This window comes from Xiphophorus couchianus, chromosome 5 (genome assembly GCF_001444195.1).
Source record: "Xiphophorus couchianus chromosome 5, X_couchianus-1.0, whole genome shotgun sequence".
Classification (NCBI taxonomy): domain Eukaryota; kingdom Metazoa; phylum Chordata; class Actinopteri; order Cyprinodontiformes; family Poeciliidae; genus Xiphophorus; species Xiphophorus couchianus.
This window is the reverse complement of record NC_040232.1, coordinates 23487273-23508515: the sequence shown is the minus strand read 5'-3', so window position 1 is coordinate 23508515 and position 21243 is coordinate 23487273. Positions and strand designations below refer to the sequence as shown.

The following is a 21243-nucleotide window of genomic DNA, read 5'->3' as shown; positions in this document are numbered from 1 at the left end:
TCGTTCTGCCCTCTCCACCCCCGACCCGCAGGAGACTTTGGGTTCTTTATTCATACTATCTGGGAATATCCAGCGATTCAGGATTTATGGACCAAAGCAATATGCTGTATTTCTAAAACGGCAGGAGTTACTTCTTCACTGGAACCCTGTGTACGTTTGATAAACGATGACACACAGTAGAAATTGATGGAAGAACTTGGCTAGCTGAACCAACTGCAATGAAGAAAACCACTGATGGAGATGGAATGAATTAATGAGGCAACAGCTTGAAGCCCTTTTTAGATTTTTGCTATTTAATGATGTACAGGTTTCATTAAAAAAAGTTTATTGTTGAGCAGGTAAATCAAACAAATAAACAAAACCATCAAAATAAACTAACATTTAGCATTTTTAATATAATGAATTTTGAGGCCTGCAAGTAGTTTAAATTTGCCTGTTTTGGCCTCTAGGATATGAAGTTTGAAAACCACCTTCAATAGTTCTTCACACAATAACTGTAGAATGGATTCAATATGATTTTTTTTTCTTTGTGTTGGAATCAGAAACGCCCCAGTAAAATGCATTGATGTTTGTGGTTGCAACCGGGCAGCACGTATCAAGGCTCCCTATTGGACAGCAGAGTTCCTGGCTTGTTGCCTCTCTGAGTTTCTGTGCTGTCATTTCCATCCAGACGAGCTCTCATCTTCTGATTTTATGAATCCCTGTTATGTTGCCTCTCTGCTGCAGTTGCCTCCTCTCGTCATCATGAGGTCGCTGGTCCTGGCCTTGGCCTTCTTCTGCCTGTTGTGCTGCAGCGCAGCGCGTCCAGAGAGACGACGTCCCAAACTGGTCACGGTCAAACGACGAAACGACACAACCATCCAGAACAACACACCGGGTGAGAGACTCGGTGTTAACGAGACAATTTGCACTGCCAAAAAAAAGAGAAAAAAACAGAAACAAAATTTTTTGGTCTAGTTTCTAACGCAAATATCTGCTGCACTTGAAATAAGACACAACTAGCTTACAAGCTCTTTCTAAGTGGATAATTCCTTAATATTGATGAAAAAGTAACAGTTTCACTGGCAGGTTATTTCATTTATGATATTTTCCATGTCTTATTATAAGTGAAAAAATCTGCCAGTGGTGCTAGTACTTTTTATTAGGCGTGTATTGTAAATAGGCCAGCTGTTGGGTCTAAATACCTATTAAACAAAACACAGGAAAGACAAGAGAGTTAAATTCTTTTTGTACTCGCGAGGAGAGCAGACAGAGAGATGCTTTCAGTTACAAATCTCCAACCGCTCTGAAAACACATCTCCCGCTCCCTCTATTTTATTGCTTTTTTAGGGGACCCTCTTACACTGAGCGCTTTAACTCTCAAAGGGAGGGGAAAACAATTTATCACATTGTTGCAGCGCTAATGACATTTACTATTAGACACATGTTATCTACACTCTAAATCTTTCTGCTCCAGTCGAGTACCAGACACGGCGTCGAGTACCACAGGAGAGCAGACAGAGTTGTCTCCGCTATCTCCATGAAGGCTTCACTGCTCTCTTTCTCAAAGAGGTCACAGGAAGGAATCATAATTATTCAACACACAGAGACATTACTTAGAATAGAGGAAAAAGAGAAAAAGCATATAATTAAACATTATCTAAATGTTACTACAAAGCTACATGATACAACGAATATTTGATAATTACTAAAAATACAATTTATCCAACACCAGCCAAAAAAAAAAAAAAAATAGACTCCAATTTCTTTAATTTTGGGAGATAGGTAATCTCTGAAAATTTGTGGATCTTATCCAGCCATCTTATCTTCCTCTGCAAAGGTCTAAAAATCAGCTACTGTCCCTTCTTGCTCGGTTGTGAGAGGTTTGACTGATAGACTGGCCCACCAGGTCATGTCTGCATCGGCCAAAATCCGTCATCAGGTCAGGTTTTATAAAGTTTGTGATCAACAGTCAGACAGAAAACTGCAATTGTTTTTTATTAACATTCTCAAATTACCCACTTAAAACAAGCTACTATATTTTGCTGGAAAGTTGCTTGTTGGTTAGTTCTGTCTTCTTTCAAGTACACTGCCACATTTGCACTAGCAAACTAGACCAAAACCACCTGATAAGATTTTGTGTTTTCGGACCAAAATCTGACCTCAGCCCTCTTCCTGATTTGCAGAGAATCCATGTAAAGCCACGCCGCTGGATTTCATCTTCGTCATCGACAGCTCCAGGAGCATCCGACCCGAAGACTACGACAAGGTCAAGACCTTCATCGTCAACCTGCTGCAATTTCTCGACATTGGCCCCAATGCCACCCGCGTGGGGTTGCTGCAGTATGGCAGCGTGGTCCAGCCTGAGTTTTCTCTCAACACCTACACCTCCAAAGCTCAGGTGGAGGAGGCTGTGAGAAACATGCGGCATCTGGCCACCGGCACCATGACAGGCTTGGCCATCCAGTACACTATGGAGGTAGAGCTCACCGAGGAGCAGGGGGCCCGACCGAAGAGCCTGCAAATCCCACGGATCGCTATGATTGTGACGGACGGGAGACCTCAGGACACTGTGGAGGAGATCGCGGCTGAAGCAAGGGAGGCCGGCATCCAGATTTTTGCTATCGGAGTGGGACGGGTGGAGATGAAGACCCTGAAGGCCATAGGAAGCGAGCCCCACTCTGAGCACGTCCACCTGGTGGCCAATTTTAGTCAGATAGAAACCCTGATCTCAGTGTTCAAGTCCAAGCTGTGTGGAGGTGAGCAATCCCTGACCTTGGATTTAGTTGTCGTTATCCATTGCAGAGCTGTGCTTTAGTGTTTGCGCGTGTTCATTAGGCGCAGACATGTGCAAGGTGGTGGAGCATCAGTGCCAGCACCTATGTGTGAGCAGTCCCGCCTCCTACAGGTGCAGGTGCAGGAAAGGCTTCATTCTCAACCCGGATGGGAAGACGTGTAAAGGTGAGTCTCTGACAGGTAAACATTTCCAGTGCAGCTGTTCTGAAGTGGTTAGCGACCTGCCGCCATGTTGTCTCTCTGCAGCTGAGGATACGTGCGCTGCAGTGGACCACGGCTGTGATCACATCTGTGTCAACCTGGCTGATGGCTATGAGTGTCTCTGTCGTCCAGGATATGAGCTCACCATTGACCTGAAGACATGCAACAGTAAGAAGTCTCACTTTGACACGATCCTCGCTTTATCCTGCTCATACTTTTACTTTAAAGGGACAGTACTGAATGTTTTCTAGCTACGTACAATCATTTTCTAGCAGAGTCAGGTACCTATGTTACCGACAGCTGTTATAAAATTATGGCTTGAAAGAAATTTGACATTGTAATTTAAAGCCTTATAGTTGGGCCTCTGTCTCTTTAAAAACCCCTGCTCTTTCTGAAACTCCACCTCCAGGAATTCATCACGTCACCTCTATTAACCCTCTAGCGATGTTTTTACCATCGTTGGACTGAGGAATAGCTTTTATAATGAGCTCAGCAGATGAGTAGTTCCACCAGGTGTTTGCTAATTGCTGCTGGCTAGTCTGAAGGAGTTGAGTGGGGTAGTGAGGGATGGGGGGCTGTTCTGTGCTTGGAAGCTTGGAAGATGCAGCTCTGAGGAGGAGCTTCGTCTTGAAGACGGGGCTAGGTCCACCCCGGCGTTATGCACAGCTGAGAGATTTAAGGATTTTTCAAACATGCATGAAAAAATCAAGGCAACACTCCAGATGTCTTTGACAATGAAATAACATTAAAACAGAAAAGTTGAACTGAAAACTTGCCATAATTTGTAGATTTCTACTTGTAAGAAAATAAAAAACCATTAGAAACATGAATCATTTTTCTTCTACTTCACAATTATGATCATCTTTGTGTCGGCTTATCACATTTGACGTTTGTGTTTGCATTGTAACATGTTCAAGGGACACCAACACTTTTCAAGGGTCGTAGTGTGATGTAAATCTTACTGTTTTTGCCTGCGAGACAATGTGCGCAAAATATGACAAAGTTTTAATTATGATCATGAATGATCTGAGTAAATAAGGCCGTGCAACATATGTGGCAGGCGAGGCAAAAAGAGTCATGCTCTCATGTTACTATGAAAGCATCTCTTGGAAATAAATGATCTTTGTGGCCCTCCTGCTGAAACCACAGCCAGCAGCCCTGCTACTACTGATGTCTTGTCCACCCACTGCTGGGAAAGTTTCCCTTTGCTCTCTTGATGGATGCTAACACACACAAAAAAAAAGAAAGCAGGGGGGGATTTCCTGAAGGATGTGTGTTATTGCAATCATCAGAAACGTAGACTTGGATCCAGGCTGAATCCAAACACATCTACCTGACCGGTCCCGAATTCACCGCCGTGCCCCTGAAGGGAGGATTGAAAGTTACACCATTTTTTATTATTTTTTTAAAAGTCTGTTTCACTCGTAGATTTTGTATTAGTCCTGTTGTAAATGCAGCAGCGGCCCTGGCGGTGTGGTTATGACATTGATAATGCGTTCTCTCTCCCTCCTCAGGAATAGATTACTGTGACCTGGGAAACCACGGCTGTGAGCACAACTGTGTCAGCTTACCGGGATCCTACATCTGCAGCTGTAAGAAAGGCTTCGTCCTGAACGCAGACGGAAAGACTTGCAGCCGTACGAGAATTTTCCCTCATTTCTGGAACGAGGTCAAGAGATCAAATCAATTCTCAAGTCATTTGTGAACTCCTGCTCACAGCTAGATGATAGTTTGAATAAATAGCGATTGTATTGGGGCAAATTTAATGCTTAAAGTGGTTTGTTTTTGTTGTTGTCCTTCTTCTCAGAGATCGATCACTGCGCTGCTGGAAGCCACGGGTGTGAACAGGAGTTTATGAACACAGAATCCTCCTGTGTGTGTAAATGCACAAACGGCTACACACTCAGGTCAGACGGGAAAACCTGCCAAAGTAAGGCTCTCGTTACTCTGTTTGGTAAAAGTGTTTGCAAGATATGTCTAGTGATATGTAGAAATAAAGTCAGAAATTTACCTACATTTTAACGAGACTCGTTTCCTTTTATTTCTTAGTGTTTAGCATTAAATTAGACCTTTTCTTTCCTGTTTTAGGTCTGTAAGGATTATCACATTTTCCTATTTGCTACATGTGAAGATATTTGGAGGGAGAATTTATTAGAATATGCCAATAAATTACTTTCTTTTACATAAACTGAGATTACTATGTCTTTAAACAATTTTGTCAAAGCCCAGATCATGATGTCCCGGCTTTCCAAGCTTCTGATAGGCTGATTCACAACATCTGCACTTTAATGCAACACATAAACAAAACTACCTCCTTTAGTGGCAGAATGGAAAAATCAGGAGAACAGAAATGTGGACCGCTCCCGACGGTTCTGTCGGGAGGAACGGGACAAAATCCCAGCAAACAACTGTGAGAATCTGTGGAAGGACGTGTGGAACAAATCATACAGTTTTACATTTAAATGATCAATTCGTGTCTTTTTTAACATGAATGGAAATATTTTACTTCATCTGTAAAAGGCAGAAAAATACCTGCGTAGTTCATGACTTTTATCTATCAATAAATGCTTAATTTAAGAAGCAGACCAAACGATTCAGTTGTCTCCGACGTTTGCCGATTCTTTTCTTTTCCCAGAAAACAGAAAAGCACAACAGAACTCATAAGCATCAAACATACAGTACAGACCAAAGGTTTGGACACACCTTTTAATCCAATGAGTTTCCTTTATTTTCATGACTATTGACATTGTAGATTCACACTGAAGGCATCAAAACTATGAATAACACATGTGGAAATATGCACTAAACAAAAAAGTGTAAAACAACTGAAAATAGCCCTTATATTCTAGTTTCTTCAAAGTAGCAACCTTTTGCTGTGATCACTGCTTTGCAAACACTCTGCATTTTCTTGATGAGCTTCAAGAGGTCGTCACCTGAAATGGTTTTCACTTCATAGGTCAACCTGCCCTGTCAGGTTAATAAGTGGGATTTATTGCCTTATAAATAGTCATGAAAATAAAGAAAACCCATTGAATTAGAAGGTGTGTCCAAACGTTTGGTCTGTACTGTATGTTCTTGAGGTCTTTGATAATCTGATGAATGTTGAGAATGAACTGAAACTCTTGAAAACTACTGGCAGTCTTGTTCACAGGAGCTGACACACCTACACACACTTTCTCTCTCTCTTTCACGCAGAGGTGGATCCCTGTGCTGATGGCAGCCATGGCTGTGAACAGGAGTTTGTGAGCGCCGGAGACTCGTGTGTGTGTCGATGCAGGAAAGGCTTCACACTCAGACCGGATGGGAAAACTTGTAAAAGTATGCGTCTAAACACAGTTTTACCTTTAATTGTCCATAACTTGCATTTTGGATTTCTCTTTACAACTTAGTAAAACACATTTAATGGTATTTTTGATATAGAGTTACAAAATTGACAGAAAATCCTGTTGTCAACTTGTAAATACTGAAATGAGCTTTTCTTTTGTCTGCTAGATTAAACCACACAGACAAACAGCCTCGAGGAATATAAGAACAGATCAGTGCATGTGAGGCCTTGAAGGAACCAAAGAGTATTAAACAGCAGAATCTGTCTTTTGCCATCTCAAAAGCCTTTCTCAGACTCCTCTGAGATCTTTGCATCAAAGAGCTGATTCAGAGAATAAAAGTGATGGAAGAGAGAGAGAGGAAAACATGCAGTCATTCACCAGCCAGCTGGGTCCAGTCGTGCCTACAGACTCGACTGGAATCTGGCCGCGTTGTTTTCAATGCAAGAAACATTCTTTCATCTTTCAGCAAGACAGATTTTCTATTTGCAAACAATTCGGCTGAGACGTTTTGAGAGTTTTCCTCTTTCCGTCAGACTCTTGGCAGGTTTTTGGAAATCCAAATTCTGTGCATGAAGCACGAGTTGACCTTCTTCAGAGGAAGAGAAGGAAATCATTTTTTTAAAGCGAAATCAAAAATCTGAACATTCATTCTCCAAACCACTTGATTCATGCAATCTAATCGATTAATTTACAATTAATCAGTTAACCAAGAATGCATTAGTTATTTTTTTTTATCAGGTTCAAATCTTAAAAAGCCAACTCTGAATGATAAAGTCTTCTCATTATGAAAGGGTTGAGAGGAATAAATACGAAAATATATGCTTTTTTCAAAATCAACATATGAAGGCAAAGTGATGCTGCCTATGCATCACGTGAAAGCTTTATTAAGACACTCACCTCAGAATACATTCACAACAAACAGATGATTATCACCTAAACTTTAGGTTGCTGAGACGACACCTGTTTAGTTGATGACTTTTTTTTCTGAATTCTTTTAATTTGTCATGGAAACACTTTCTTAGAACTCACAGGGTTCTGATATTTGACTATGTTATATTGCTTCATTTATCCAAAATCAATTGCACAAGAAAACTCTAGGATGTCATTATTCAAAAATGTACGCTCTTGCTCTTTCCCCTCTAGCCGACAAATCTTGAGAAGAGATATTGCTGATGAAGAGAAGAAACTTTTCAAAACTGCTGACCAACCTACACACACTTTCTCTCTCTCTTTCACGCAGAGGTGGATCCCTGTGCTGATGGCAGCCATGGCTGTGAACAGGAGTTTGTGAGCGCCGGAGACTCGTGTGTGTGTCGATGCAGGAAAGGCTTCACACTCAGACCGGATGGGAAAACTTGTAAAAGTAAGTAGATTGCAGCATATTGTGGTTGAGGAAAAGGGGAAACTTTTTTTAAAAAGGGATTTGAGAAAGGTATTATGTTTCAATAGTGCCTTGGTATTCAGCATGTAGCGCCTTACAAGAGTATCCAAGCATTTTCTCGCCTTACGACTGCGAACGTAAGTTTGATTAAAATTTCAAGATCTAGAAACAACGAGGGAGAAAATCTTGTTTTTGAAATTTAAAAAGAACAATAAAAATGACAAAAATATCTGCATTTATATTTATTCACTCCGAATCAACACTTTCTGGTGCTCAATAAATTTATTAGGCTTTTCACATTAGCTATATATATATTTCTTTCTCTAAAAGTCAGGACATATTTCAAAACTGATTTAAAATATGAAACAATTTAAACAACAAAAATGTCTCAATTAAAAAGACGCTTTTAGAAAGGAACAGCTTTGATTTAAACCCAGAATCTCACGTTTACTAGACAGGCACTTTGACCAACTAAGCCACAGCACCATGAAATAGATGAAATTACACTTTCCCTAAAAGTCAGGACATATTTTGAAACTGATTTCAAACAGCTAAATTGTCTCATTTTGCTCAGTTGCTGCAATTACACTTTCTCTAAGAGTCAGGACATATTGTAATAACATCTTGAGATAATATGATAAAAAAACTACATATGTCAAAAAGCCATTTCATTCAATGGTACTGCTGGGATTTGAACCCAGGATCTCCTATCTACTAGACAGGCACTTTGACTAAGTAACCCACAGCACCTTGTAGTTGCTGAAATTATACTTTAACTAAACGTCAGGAAATATTTTGAAACTGATTTCAAACATACAATTTAAACAACAAAAATGTCTCAATTATAAATACTTTCTTAGAAAAGATCTGAACGCAGGATCACCTATTTACGAGACAGGCGCTTTGACCAGCTAAGCCACAGCACCTTGCAGTTGCTTAAATGACACTTTCTCCAAATGCCACTTTCTCTGAATGCCAGGACATATTTCATTAAGAACATGTGTCAAAGGAAAGACAAGACTACATCAGGCAAAAAGCCATTTCATTCAAAGGTGCTGCTGGGATTTGAACCCAGGATCTCCTGTTTACTAGACAGGCACTTTGACCAACTAAGCCACAGCACCTTGACGTTGCTGCAATTGCACTTTAACTAAACATTAGAAAATATTTTGAAACTGATTTCAAATATCAAACAATTCAAGCAACTAAATTGTATCATTTATAAAGACGTTTTTAAAAAGGTACTAATGGGTTTTGAACCCAGAATTACATGTTTTCTAGACAGGCGCTTTGACCTGCTAAGCCACAGCACCTTGAAGTTACTGCAATCACACTTTCTCTGAATGCCAGGACATATTTTATTAAGAACATGTGTCAAAGGAAAGACAAGACTACATCAGGCAAATAGACATTTCATTCAAAGGTGCTGCTAGGATTTGAACCCAGGATCTCCTGTTTACAAGACAGGCACTTTGACCAACTAAGCCACAGCACCTTCAAGTTGCTGCAATTACACTTTATCTAAAAATAAGGATATATTTTGTAACTGATTTCAAATAAACAACAGAAATGTATTAATTAATAAGCTGTTCTTTAAATGGTACTGCTGGGATTTGAACCCAGGATCTTCTATTTAAGAGACAAGCTCTTTGACAAGATGAGCCACAGCACCTTGACAATAGCACAATTACTCTTCCTCTAAATGCCAGGACATATTGTATTAAGAACTTGCGTCAATAGGAAAGACAAGACTAAATCAGGCAAAAAGCCATTTCATTCAAAGGTGCTGCTGGGATTTGAACCCAGGATCTCCTATTTACGAGACAGGCGCTTTGACCAACTAAGCCACAGCACCTTGTAGTTCCTGAAATTATACTTTCTCTAAAATTCAGGACATATTCTGAAACTGATTTCAAATAAACCACAAATTGTATTAATTAATAAGCTGTTCTTTAAATGGTACTGCTGGGATTTGAACCCAGGATCTTCTATATAAGAGACAGGCGCTTTGACCAACAGCACCTTGAAAATAGCACAATTACACTTCCTCTAAAGGCCATGACATATTGTATTAAGAACTTGTGTCAATAGGAAAAACAAGACTACATCAGGCAAAAAGCCATTTCATTCAAAGGTGCTGCTGGGATTTGAACCCAGGATCTCCTGTTTACTAGACAGGAGCTTTGACCAACTAAGCCACAGCACCTTGCAGTTGCATAAATGACACTTTCTCCAAATGCCACTTTCTCTGAATGAGAGGACATATTTTATTAAGAACATGTGTCAAAGGAAAGACAAGACTACATCAGGCAACTAGACATTTCATTCAAAGGTGCTGCTGGGATTTGAATCCAGGATCTCCTGTTTACTAGACAGGCACTTTGACCAACTAAGCCACAGCACCTTCAAGTTGCTGCAATTACACGTTAACTAAACGTCAGGAAATATTTTGAAACTGATTTCAAATATCAAACAATTCAAGCAACTAAATTGTATCATTTATAAAGAAGTTTTTAGAAAGGTACAAATGGGTTTGATCCCAGGATCACATGTTTTCTAGACAGGCGCTTTGACCTGCTAAGCCACAGCACCTTGAAGTTACTGCAATCACACTTTATCTGACAGTAAGGACATAATTTGTAACTGATTTTAAACAACTATATTTTCACATTCATAACAACTTTTTTAGAAAGGTGCTGCTAGGATTTGAACCCAGGATCTCCTGTTTACTAGACAGGCACTTTGACCAACTAAGCCACAGCACCTTCAAGTTGCTGCAATTACACTTTATCTAAAAATAAGGATATATTTTGTAACCGATTTCAAATAAACAACAGAAATGTATTAATTAATAAGCTGTTCTTTAAATGGTACTGCTGGGATTTGAACCCAGGATCTTCTATTTAAGAGACAAGCTCTTTGACAAGATGAGCCACAGCACCTTGACAATAGCACAATTACTCTTCCTCTAAATGCCAGGACATATTGTATTAAGAACTTGCGTCAATAGGAAAGACAAGACTAAATCAGGCAAAAAGCCATTTCATTCAAAGGTGCTGCTGGGATTTGAACCCAGGATCTCCTATTTACGAGACAGGCGCTTTGACCAGCTAAGCCACAGCACCTTGTAGTTGCTGAAATTATACTTTCTCTAAAATTCAGGACATATTTTGTAACTGATTTCAAACAACTAAATTTTCTCATTTATAAAGACTTTTTTAGAAAGGTACTGCTGGGATTTGAACCCAGGATCTCCTACTTAAGAGACAAGCTCTTTGACAAGCTGAGCCACAGCACCTTGAAATTGTTGCAATTACACTTCCTCTAAATGCCAGGACATATTGTAATAACAACTTGAGAATATAGGATAAACAAAACTACATAAGTACAATAGCTATTTCACTCAAAGGTGCTGCTGGGATTTGAACCCAGGATCTCCTGTTTACAAGACAGGCGCTTTGACCAGCTAAGCCACAGAACCTTGCAGTTGCTGAAATTATACTTTCTCTAAAATTCAGGACATATTTTGAAACTGATTTCAAATAAACAACAAAATTGTATTAATTAATAAGCTGTTCTTTAAAAGGTACTGCTGGGATTTGAACCCAGGATCTACTATATAAGAGACAGGCGCTTTGACCAACAGCACCTTGAAAATAGTACAATTACATTTCCTCTAAAGGCCATGACATATTGTATTAAGAACTTGTGTCAATAGGAAAAACAAGACTACATCAGGCAAAAAGCCATTTCATGCAAAGGTGCTGCTGGGATTTGAACCCAGGATCTCCTGTTTACTAGACAGGCACTTTGACCAACTAAGCCACAGCACCTTGACGTTGCTGCAATTACACTTTAACTAAACGTCAGGAAATATTTTGAAACTGATTTCAAATATAAAACAATTCAAGCAACTAAATTGTATCATTTATAAAGACGTTTTTAGAAAGGTACTAATGGGTTTTGAACAAAGGATCACATGTTTTCTAGACAAGCGCTTTGACTTGTTAAGCCACAGCACCTTGAAGTTACTGCAATCACACTTTATCTGACAGTAAGGACATATTTTGTAACTGATTTTAAACAACTACATTTTCTCATTTATAACAACTTTTTTAGAAAGGTACTGCTGGGATTTGAACCCAGGATCTCCTATTTACGAGACAGGCGCTTTGACCAGCTAAGCCACAGCACCTTGTAGTTGCTGAAATTATACTTTCTCTAAAATTCAGGACATATTTTGAAACTGATTTCAAACAACTAAATTTTCTCATTTATAAAGACTTTTTTAGAAAGGTACTGCTAGGATTTGAACCCAGGATCTCCTACATAAGAGACATGCTCTTTGACAAGCTGAGCCACAGCACATTGAAATTGTTGCAATTACACTTCCTCTAAATGCCAGGACATATTGCAATAACAACTTGAGAATATAGGATAAACAAAACTATATAAGTACAATAGCTATTTCACTCAAAGGTGCTGCTGGGATTTGAACCCAGGATCTCCTATTTACAAGACAGGAGCTTTGACCAGCTAAGCCACAGCACCTTGCAGTTACTGCAATCAAGCGTTATCTGAAAGTAAGGACATATTTTGTAACTGATTTCAAACAACTATATTTTCTCATTTATAAAGACGTTTTTAGGAAGGTACCGCTGGGATTTGAACCCAGGATCTCCTATTTACGAGACAGGCGCTTTGACAATCTAAGCCACAGCACCTTGTAGCTGCTGAAATTATACTTTCTCTAAAATTCAGGACATATTTTGTAACTGATTTCAAATAAACAACAAAAATGTATTATTAATAAGCTGTTCTTTAAATAGTATTGCTGGGATTTGAACACAGGGTTTTCTGTTCACTAGACAGGCTCTGTGACCAGCTAAGCCACAGCACCTTGAAATTACTGCAATTACACTTTCTCTAAATGCCTGGACATATGGTAATAACAACTTGAGAATATAGGATAAACAAAACTACATCAGTAAAATAGCTATGTCATTCAAAGGTGCTGCTGGGATTTGAACCCAGGCTCTCCTGTTTACTAGACAGGCACTTTGACCAACTAAGCCACAGCACCTTGACGTTGCTGCAATTACACTTTAACTAAACGTCAGGAAATATTTTGAAACTGATTTCAAATATCAAACAATTCAAGCAACTAAATTGTATCATTTATAAAGACGTTTTTAGAAAGGTACTAATGGGTTTTGAACCCAGGATCACATGTTTTCAAGACAGGCGCTTTGACCTGCATATTTTGAAACTGATTTCAAACAACTAAATTTTCTCATTTATAAAGACTTTTTTAGAAAGGTACTGCTGGGATTTGAACCCAGGATCTCCTACTTAAGAGACAAGCTCTTTGACAAGCTGAGCGACAGCACATTGAACTTGTTGCAATTACACTTCCTCTAAATGCCAGGACATATTGTAATAACAACTTGAGAATATAGGATAAACAAAACTACATAAGTACAATAGCTATTTCACTCAAAGGTGCTGCTGGGATTTGAACCCAGGATCTCCTATTTACAAGACAGGCGCTTTGACCAGCTAAGCCACAGCACCTTGCAGTTGCATAAATGACACTTTCTCCAAATGCCACTTTCTCTGAATGAGAGGACATATTTTATTAAGAACATGTGTCAAAGGAAAGACAAGACTACATCAGGCAACTAGACATTTCATTGAAAGGTGCTGCTGGGATTTGAATCCAGGATCTCCTGTTTACTAGACAGGCACTTTGACCAACTAAGCCACAGCACCTTCAAGTTGCTGCCAATACACTTTATCTAAAAATAAGGACATATTTTGTAACTGATTTCAAATAAACAATAAAAATGTACTAATTAATAAGCTGTTCTTTAAATGGTACTGCAGGGATTTGAACCCAGGATCTTCTATATAAGAGACAAGCTCTTTGACAAGATGAGCCACAGCAACTTGACAATAGCACAATTACTCTTCCTCTAAATGCCAGGACATATTGTTTTAAGAACGTACGTCAATAGGAACAACAAGACTAAATCAGGCAAAAAGCCATTTCATTCAAAGGTGCTGCTGGGATTTGAACCCAGGATCTCCTGTTTACTAGACGGGCACTTTGACCAACTAAGCCACAGCACCTTGACGTTGCTGCAATTACACTTTAACTAAACGTCAGGAAATATTTTGAAACTGATTTCAAATATCAAACAATTCAAGCAACTAAATTGTATCATTTATAAAGACGTTTTTAGAAAGGTACTAATGGGTTTTGAACCCAGGATCACATGTTTTCTAGACAGGCGCTTTGACCTGCTAAGCCACAGCACCTTGAATTTACTGGAATAACACTTTCTCTGAAAGTAAGGACATATTTTATTAAGAACATGTGTCAAAGGAAAGACAAGACTACATCAGGCAAAAAGCCATTTCATTCAAAGGTGCTGCTGGGATTTGAACCAAGGATCTCCTGTTTACTAGACAGGCACTTTGACCAGCTAAGCCACAGCACCTTCAAATTGCTGCAATTACACTTTATCTAAAAATAAGGACATATTTTGTAACTGATTTCAAATAAACAACAAAAATGTATTATTAATAAGCTGTTCTTTAAATAGTACTGCTGGGATTTGTACCCAGGGTGTCCTGTTCATTAGACAGGAACTTTGACCAGCTAAGCCACAGCATCCTGAAATTACTGCAATTACACATCCTCTAAATGCCTGGACATATTGTAATAGCAACTTGAGAATATAGGATAAACAAAACTACATCAGTACAATAGCTATTTCACTCAAAGGTGCTGCATTGATTTGAACCCAGGATCTCCTGTTTACTAGACAGGCACTTTGACCAGCTAAGTCACAGCACCTTGAAGTTACTGCAATCACACTTTATCTGAAAGTAAGGACATATTTTTAACTGATTTCAAACAACTATATTTTCTAATTTATAAAGACGTTTTTAGAAAGGTACCGCTGAGATTTGAACCCAGGATCTCCTATTTACGAGACAGGCGCTTTGACCAGCTAAGCCACAGCACCTTGTAGCTGCTGAAATTCTACTTTCTCTAAAATTCAGGACATAGTTTGAAAATGATTTCAAACAACTAAATTTTCTCATTTATAAAGACTTTTTTTAGAAAGGTGCTGCTGGGATTTGAACCCAGGATCTCCTATTTAAAAGACAGGCGCTTTGACCAGCTAAGCCACAGCACCTTGCAGTTGCTTAAATGACACTTTCTCCAAATGCCACTTTTTCTGAATGCCAGGACATATTTTATTAAGAACATGTGTCAAAGGAAAGACAAGACTACATCAGGCAAATAGACATTTTATTCAAAGGTGCTGCTGGGATTTGAACCCAGGATCTCCTGTTTACTAGACAGGCACTTTGACCAACTAAGCCACAGCACCTTGACGTTGCTGCAATTACACTTTAACTAAACGTCAGGAAACATTTTGAAACTGATTTCAAATATCAAACAATTCAAGCAACTAAATTGTATCATTTATAAAGAAATTTTTAGAAAGGTACTAATGGGTTTTGAACAAAGGATCACATGTTTTCTAGACAGATGCTTTGACCTGCTAAGCCACAGCACCTTGAATTTACTGCAATCACACTTTATCTGAAAGTAAGGACATATTTTGTAACTGATTTCAAACAACTATATTTTCTCATTTATAAAGACTTTTTTAGAAAGGTACTGCTGGGATTTGAACCCAGGATCTCCTGTTTACGAGACAGGCGCTTTGACCAGCTAAGCCACAGAACCTTGCAGTTGCTGAAATTATACTTTCTCTAAAATTCAGGACATATTTTGAAACTGATTTCAAATAAACAACAAAATTGTATTAATTAATAAGCTGTTCTTTAAATGGTACTGCTGGGATTTGAACCCAAGATCTTCTATATAAGAGACAGGCGCTTTGACCAACAGCACCTTGAAAATAATACAATTACACTTCCTCTAAAGGCCATGACATATTGTATTAAGAACTTGTGTCAATAGGAAAAACAAGACTACATCAGGCAAAAAACCATTTCATTCAAAGGTGCTGCTGGGATTTGAACCCAGGATCTCCTGTTTACTAGACAGGCACTTTGACCAACTAAGCCACAGCACCTTGACTTTGCTGCAATTACACTTTAACTAAACGTCAGGAAATATTTTGAAACTGATTTCAAATATCAAACAATTCAAGCAACTAAATTGTATCATTTATAAAGACTTCTTTAGAAAGGTACTGCTGGGATTTGAACCCAGGATCTTCTATATAAGAGACAAGCTCTTTGACAAGCTGAGCTACAGCACCTTGAAATTGCTGCAATTACACTTCCTCTAAATGTCAGGACATATTGTAATAACAACTTGAGAATATAGGATAAACAAAACTACATCAGTACAATAGATATTTCACTCAAAGGTGCTGCTGGGATTTGAACCCAGGATCTCCTATTTACAAGACAGGCGCTTTGACCAGCTAAGCCACAGCACCTTGCAGTTGCTTAAATGACACTATCTCCAAATGCCACTTTTTCTGAATGCCAGGACATATTTTATTAAGAACATGTGTCAAAGGAAAGACAAGACTACATCAGGCAAATAGACATTTCATTCAAAGGTGCTGCTGGGATTTGAACCCAGGATCTCCTGTTTACTAGACGGGCACTTTGACCAACTAAGCCACAGCACCTTGACGTTGCTGCAATTACACTTTAACTAAACGTCAGGAAATATTTTGAAACTGATTTCAAATATCAAACAATTCAAGCAACTAAATTGTATCATTTATAAAGAAGTTTTTAGAAAGGTACTAATGGGTTTTGAACCCAGGATCACATGTTTTCTAGACAGGCGCTTTGACCTGCTAAGCCACAGCACCTTGAATTTACTGCAATAACACTTTCTCTGAAAGTAAGGACATATTTTATTAAGAACGTGTCAAAGGAAAGACAAGACTACATCAGGCAAAAAGCCATTTCATTCAAAGGTGCTGCTGGGATTTGAACCAAGGATCTCCTGTTTACTAGACAGGCACTTTGACCAGCTAAGCCACAGCACCTTCAAATTGCTGCAATTACACTTTATCTAAAAATAAGGACATATTTTGTAACTGATTTCAAATAAACAACAAAAATGTATTATTAATAAGCTGTTCTTTAAATAGTACTGCTGGGATTTGTACCCAGGGTGTCCTGTTCATTAGACAGGAACTTTGACCAGCTAAGCCACAGCATCCTGAAATTACTGCAATTACACATCCTCTAAATGCCTGGACATATTGTAATAGCAACTTGAGAATATAGGATAAACAAAACTACATCAGTACAATAGCTATTTCACTCAAAGGTGCTGCATTGATTTGAACCCAGGATCTCCTGTTTACTAGACAGGCACTTTGACCAGCTAAGTCACATCACCTTGAAGTTACTGCAATCACACTTTATCTGAAAGTAAGGACATATTTTTAACTGATTTCAAACAACTATATTTTCTCATTTATAAAGACGTTTTTAGAAAGGTACCGCTGGGATTTGAACCCAGGATCTCCTATTTACGAGACAGGCGCTTTGACCAGCTAAGCAACAGCACCTTGTAGCTGCTGAAATTCTACTTTCTCTAAAATTCAGGACATATTTTGAAAATGATTTCAAATATCTAAATTTTCTCATTTATAAAGACGTTTTTAGAAAGGTGCTGCTGGGATTTGAACCCAGGATCTCCTATTTAAAAGACAGGCGCTTTGACCAGCTAAGCCACAGCACCTTGCAGTTGCTTAAATGACACTTTCTCCAAATGCCACTTTTTCTGAATGCCAGGACATATTTTATTAAGAACATGTGTCAAAGGAAAGACAAGACTACATCAGGCAAATAGAGATTTTATTCAAAGGTGCTGCTGGGATTTGAACCCAGGATCTCCTGTTTACTAGACAGGCACTTTGACCAACTAAGCCACAGCACCTTGACGTTGCTGCAATTACACTTTAACTAAACGTCAGGAAATATTTTGAAACTGATTTCAAATATCAAACAATTCAAGCAACTAAATTGTATCATTTATAAAGACGTTTTTAGAAAGATACTAATGGGTTTTGAACCCAGGATAACATGTTTTCTAGACAGGCGTTTTGACCTGCATATTTTGAAACTGATTTCAAACAACTGAATTTTCTCATTTATAAAGACTTTTTTAGAAAGGTACTGCTGGGATTCGAACCCAGGATCTCCTACTTAAGAGACAAGCTCTTTGACAAGCTGAGCCACAGCACATTGAAATTGTTGCAATTACACTTCCTCTAAATGCCAGGACATATTGCAATAACAACTTGAGAATATAGGATAAACAAAACTACATAAGTACAATAGCTATTTCACTCAAAGGTGCTGCTGGGATTTGAACCCAGGATCTCCTATTTACAAGACAGGAGCTTTGACCAGCTAAGCCACAGCACCTTGCAGTTGCTTAAATGACACTATCTCCAAATGCCACTTTTTCTGAATGCCAGGACATATTGTATTAAGAACTTGCGTCAATAGGAAAGACAAGACTACATCAGGCAAAAAGCCATTTCATTCAAAGGTGCTGCTGGGATTTGAACCCAGGATCTCCTGTTTACTAGACAGGCACTTTGACCAACTAAGCCACAGCACCTTGACGTTGCTGCAATTACACTTTAACTAAACGTCAGGAAATATTTTGAAACTGATTTCAAATATCAAACAATTCAAGCAACTAAATTGTATCATTTATAAAGACGTTTTTAGAAAGGTACTAATGGGTTTTGATCCCAGGATCTCCTGTTCACTAGACAGGCGCTTTGACTTGGTAAGCCACAGCACCTTGAAGTTACTGCAATCACACTTTATCTGAAGGTAAGGACATATTTTGTAACTGATTTCAAACAACTAAATTTTGTCATTTATAAAGACTTTTTTAGAAAGGTACTGCTGGGATTTGAACCTAGGATCTTCTACTTAAGAGACAAGCTCTTTGACAAGCTGAGCCACAGCAGCTTGAAATTGCTGCAATTACACATCCTCTAAATGCCAGGACATATTGTAATAACAACTTGAGAATATAGGATAAACAAAACTATATAAGTACAATAGCTATTTCACTCAAAGGTGCTGCTGGGATTTGAACCCAGGATCTCCTATTTACAAGACAGGCGCTTTGACCAGCTATGCCACAGCACCTTGCAGTTGCTTAAATGACACTTTCTCCAAATGCCACTTTCTCTGAATGAGAGGACATATTTTATTAAGAACATGTGTCAAAGGAAAGACAAGACTACATCAGGCAAATAGACATTTCATTCAAAGGTGCTGCTGGGATTTGAAACCAGGATCTCCTGTTTACTAGACAGGCACTTTGACCAACTAAGCCACAGCACCTTCAAGTCGCTGCCAATACACTTTATCTAAAAATAAGGACATATTTTGTAACTGATTTCAAATAAACAACAAAAATGTATTAATTAATGAGCTGTTCTTTAAATGGTACTGCTTGGATTTGAACCCAGGATCTTCTATTTAAGAGACAAGCTCTTTGACAAGATGAGCCACAGCACCTTGACAATAGCACAATTACTCTTCCTCTAAATGCCAGGACATATTGTATTAAGAACTTGTGTTAATAGGAAAAACAAGACTACATCAGGCAAAAAACCATTTCATTCAAAGGTGCTGCTGGGATTTGAACCCAGGATCTCCTGTTTACTAGACAGGCACTTTGACCAACTAAGCCACAGCACCTTGACGTTGCTGAAATTACATTTTAACTAAATGTCAGGAAATATTTTGAAACTGATTTCAAATATCAAACAACTAAATTGTATCTTTTATAAAGGTACTAATGGGTTTTGAACCCAGGATCACATGTATTCTAGACAGGCGCTTTGACCCGCTAAGCCACAGCACCTTGAAATTACTGCAATTACACTTTCTCTAAATAGCAGTACATAATGTAATGACAACTTGAGATAATAGGATATACAAAACTACATCAGTACAATAGCCATTTCACTCAAAGGTGCTGCTGGAATTTGAACCCAGGATCTCCTGTTTACTAGACAGGCACTTTGATCAGCTAAGCCACATCACCTTGACGTCGCTGCAATTACACTTTATCTAAAATTTAGGACATATTTTGTAACTGATTTCAAACAACTATATTTTCTCATTTATAAAGACTTTTTTAGAAAGGTACTGCTGGGATTTGAACCCAGGATCTCCTATTTACAAGACAGGCGCTTTGACCAGCTAAGCCACAGCACCTTGTAGTTACTGAAATTATACTTTCTCTAAAATTCAGGACATATTTTGTAACTGATTTCAAATAAACAACAAAATTGTATTAATTAATAAGCTGTTCTTTAAATGGTACTGCTGGGATTTGAACCCAGGATCTTCTATATAAGAGACAGGCGCTTTGACCAACAGCACCTTGAAAATAGCACAATTACACTTCCTCTAAAGGCCATGACATATTGTATTAAGAACTTGTGTTAATAGGAAAAACAAGACTACATCAGGCAAAAAACCATTTCATTCAAAGGTGCTGCTGGGATTTGAACCTAGGATCTCCTGTTTACTAGACAGGCACTTTGACCAACTAAGCCACAGCACCTTGACGTTGCTGAAATTACATTTTAACTAAATGTCAGGAAATATTTTGAAACTGATGTCAAATATAAAACAATTCAAGCAACTAAATTGTATCATTTATAAAGAAGTTTTTAGAAAGGTACTAATGGGTTTTGAACAAAGGATCACATGTTTTCTAGACAGGCGCTTTGACTTGTTAAGCCACAGCACCTTGAAGTTACTGCAATCAAACGTTATCTGACAGTAAGGACATATTTTGTAACTGATTTCAAACAACTACATTTTCTCATTTATAACGACTTTTTTAGAAAGGTACTGCTGGGATTTGAACCCAGGATCTCCTATTTACAAGAAAGGCGGTTTGACCAGCTAAGCCACAGCACCTTGTAGTTACTGAAATTATACTTTCTCTAAAATTCAGGACATATTTTGAAACTGATTTCAAATAAACAACAAAATTGTATTAATTAATAAGCTGTTCTTTAAATGGTACTGCTGGGATTTGAACCCAGGATCTTCTATATAAGAGACAGGCGCTTTGACCAACAGCACATTGAAAATAGCACAATTACTCTTCCTCTAAAGGCCATGACATATTGTATTAAGAACTTGTGTCAATAGGAAAAACAAGACTACATCAGGCAAAAAGCCATTTCATGCAAAGGTGCTGCTGGGATTTGAACCCAGGATCTCCTGTTTACTAGACAGGCACTTTGACCAACTAAGCCACAGCACCTTGACGTTGCTGCGATTACACGTTAACTAAACGTCAGGAAATATTTTGAAACTGATTTCAAATATCAAACAATTCAAGCAACTAAATTGTATCATTTATAAAGAAGTTTTTAGAAAATTACTAATGGGTTTGATTCCAGGATCACATGTTTTCTAGACAGGCGCTTTGACCTGCTAAGCCACAGCACCTTGAAGTTACTGCAATCACACTTTATCTGA

At 38.4% G+C, this 21243-nt stretch overlaps 1 protein-coding gene and 37 non-coding genes across 38 annotated transcripts in view; 1 reads left to right on the top strand and 37 right to left on the bottom strand.

The window, feature by feature from the left end:
• The window catches only part of LOC114145106 (matrilin-2), a 36764-nt gene that overhangs the window by 2470 nt on the left and 13051 nt on the right, over positions 1–21243 (top strand). Inside the window, exons 2-9 of the mRNA XM_028018499.1 lie at positions 727–877; positions 2166–2738; positions 2818–2940; positions 3022–3144; positions 4491–4613; positions 4784–4906; positions 6172–6294; positions 7543–7665. Of these exons, the coding sequence (XP_027874300.1) occupies positions 745–877; positions 2166–2738; positions 2818–2940; positions 3022–3144; positions 4491–4613; positions 4784–4906; positions 6172–6294; positions 7543–7665 (1444 nt within the window). The 5' untranslated portion in view covers positions 727–744. The remainder of the gene's footprint in view (positions 1–726; positions 878–2165; positions 2739–2817; positions 2941–3021; positions 3145–4490; positions 4614–4783; positions 4907–6171; positions 6295–7542; positions 7666–21243) is intronic.
• On the bottom strand, positions 8734–8807 carry trnat-agu (transfer RNA threonine (anticodon AGU)). Its single transcript has one exon. It is a non-coding gene; the product is annotated as a tRNA-Thr (tRNA).
• trnat-ugu (transfer RNA threonine (anticodon UGU)) lies at positions 9105–9178 on the bottom strand. Its single transcript has one exon. It is a non-coding gene; the product is annotated as a tRNA-Thr (tRNA).
• trnat-cgu (transfer RNA threonine (anticodon CGU)) lies at positions 9465–9538 on the bottom strand. Its single transcript has one exon. It is a non-coding gene; the product is annotated as a tRNA-Thr (tRNA).
• On the bottom strand, positions 9816–9889 carry trnat-agu (transfer RNA threonine (anticodon AGU)). Its single transcript has one exon. It is a non-coding gene; the product is annotated as a tRNA-Thr (tRNA).
• Positions 10014–10087, bottom strand: trnat-agu (transfer RNA threonine (anticodon AGU)). Its single transcript has one exon. It is a non-coding gene; the product is annotated as a tRNA-Thr (tRNA).
• trnat-agu (transfer RNA threonine (anticodon AGU)) lies at positions 10375–10448 on the bottom strand. The gene has a single exon. It is a non-coding gene; the product is annotated as a tRNA-Thr (tRNA).
• trnat-cgu (transfer RNA threonine (anticodon CGU)) lies at positions 10735–10808 on the bottom strand. The gene has a single exon. It is a non-coding gene; the product is annotated as a tRNA-Thr (tRNA).
• On the bottom strand, positions 11091–11164 carry trnat-ugu (transfer RNA threonine (anticodon UGU)). Its single transcript has one exon. It is a non-coding gene; the product is annotated as a tRNA-Thr (tRNA).
• On the bottom strand, positions 11443–11516 carry trnat-agu (transfer RNA threonine (anticodon AGU)). Its single transcript has one exon. It is a non-coding gene; the product is annotated as a tRNA-Thr (tRNA).
• trnat-cgu (transfer RNA threonine (anticodon CGU)) lies at positions 11805–11878 on the bottom strand. Its single transcript has one exon. It is a non-coding gene; the product is annotated as a tRNA-Thr (tRNA).
• Positions 12161–12234, bottom strand: trnat-ugu (transfer RNA threonine (anticodon UGU)). Its single transcript has one exon. It is a non-coding gene; the product is annotated as a tRNA-Thr (tRNA).
• trnat-cgu (transfer RNA threonine (anticodon CGU)) lies at positions 12334–12407 on the bottom strand. The gene has a single exon. It is a non-coding gene; the product is annotated as a tRNA-Thr (tRNA).
• On the bottom strand, positions 12693–12766 carry trnat-agu (transfer RNA threonine (anticodon AGU)). Its single transcript has one exon. It is a non-coding gene; the product is annotated as a tRNA-Thr (tRNA).
• Positions 13184–13257, bottom strand: trnat-ugu (transfer RNA threonine (anticodon UGU)). Its single transcript has one exon. It is a non-coding gene; the product is annotated as a tRNA-Thr (tRNA).
• Positions 13382–13455, bottom strand: trnat-agu (transfer RNA threonine (anticodon AGU)). Its single transcript has one exon. It is a non-coding gene; the product is annotated as a tRNA-Thr (tRNA).
• On the bottom strand, positions 13742–13815 carry trnat-agu (transfer RNA threonine (anticodon AGU)). Its single transcript has one exon. It is a non-coding gene; the product is annotated as a tRNA-Thr (tRNA).
• trnat-agu (transfer RNA threonine (anticodon AGU)) lies at positions 14113–14186 on the bottom strand. Its single transcript has one exon. It is a non-coding gene; the product is annotated as a tRNA-Thr (tRNA).
• trnat-cgu (transfer RNA threonine (anticodon CGU)) lies at positions 14644–14717 on the bottom strand. The gene has a single exon. It is a non-coding gene; the product is annotated as a tRNA-Thr (tRNA).
• Positions 14818–14891, bottom strand: trnak-uuu (transfer RNA lysine (anticodon UUU)). The gene has a single exon. It is a non-coding gene; the product is annotated as a tRNA-Lys (tRNA).
• trnat-agu (transfer RNA threonine (anticodon AGU)) lies at positions 15016–15089 on the bottom strand. The gene has a single exon. It is a non-coding gene; the product is annotated as a tRNA-Thr (tRNA).
• trnat-cgu (transfer RNA threonine (anticodon CGU)) lies at positions 15378–15451 on the bottom strand. The gene has a single exon. It is a non-coding gene; the product is annotated as a tRNA-Thr (tRNA).
• On the bottom strand, positions 15730–15803 carry trnat-agu (transfer RNA threonine (anticodon AGU)). The gene has a single exon. It is a non-coding gene; the product is annotated as a tRNA-Thr (tRNA).
• Positions 16102–16175, bottom strand: trnat-ugu (transfer RNA threonine (anticodon UGU)). The gene has a single exon. It is a non-coding gene; the product is annotated as a tRNA-Thr (tRNA).
• On the bottom strand, positions 16300–16373 carry trnat-agu (transfer RNA threonine (anticodon AGU)). Its single transcript has one exon. It is a non-coding gene; the product is annotated as a tRNA-Thr (tRNA).
• On the bottom strand, positions 16669–16742 carry trnat-agu (transfer RNA threonine (anticodon AGU)). Its single transcript has one exon. It is a non-coding gene; the product is annotated as a tRNA-Thr (tRNA).
• trnat-cgu (transfer RNA threonine (anticodon CGU)) lies at positions 17200–17273 on the bottom strand. Its single transcript has one exon. It is a non-coding gene; the product is annotated as a tRNA-Thr (tRNA).
• On the bottom strand, positions 17373–17446 carry trnak-uuu (transfer RNA lysine (anticodon UUU)). Its single transcript has one exon. It is a non-coding gene; the product is annotated as a tRNA-Lys (tRNA).
• Positions 17571–17644, bottom strand: trnat-agu (transfer RNA threonine (anticodon AGU)). The gene has a single exon. It is a non-coding gene; the product is annotated as a tRNA-Thr (tRNA).
• trnat-ugu (transfer RNA threonine (anticodon UGU)) lies at positions 18062–18135 on the bottom strand. The gene has a single exon. It is a non-coding gene; the product is annotated as a tRNA-Thr (tRNA).
• Positions 18261–18334, bottom strand: trnat-agu (transfer RNA threonine (anticodon AGU)). The gene has a single exon. It is a non-coding gene; the product is annotated as a tRNA-Thr (tRNA).
• On the bottom strand, positions 18806–18879 carry trnat-ugu (transfer RNA threonine (anticodon UGU)). Its single transcript has one exon. It is a non-coding gene; the product is annotated as a tRNA-Thr (tRNA).
• trnat-agu (transfer RNA threonine (anticodon AGU)) lies at positions 19004–19077 on the bottom strand. Its single transcript has one exon. It is a non-coding gene; the product is annotated as a tRNA-Thr (tRNA).
• Positions 19364–19437, bottom strand: trnat-agu (transfer RNA threonine (anticodon AGU)). The gene has a single exon. It is a non-coding gene; the product is annotated as a tRNA-Thr (tRNA).
• trnat-ugu (transfer RNA threonine (anticodon UGU)) lies at positions 19886–19959 on the bottom strand. Its single transcript has one exon. It is a non-coding gene; the product is annotated as a tRNA-Thr (tRNA).
• On the bottom strand, positions 20238–20311 carry trnat-agu (transfer RNA threonine (anticodon AGU)). The gene has a single exon. It is a non-coding gene; the product is annotated as a tRNA-Thr (tRNA).
• Positions 20600–20673, bottom strand: trnat-ugu (transfer RNA threonine (anticodon UGU)). The gene has a single exon. It is a non-coding gene; the product is annotated as a tRNA-Thr (tRNA).
• Positions 20952–21025, bottom strand: trnat-agu (transfer RNA threonine (anticodon AGU)). The gene has a single exon. It is a non-coding gene; the product is annotated as a tRNA-Thr (tRNA).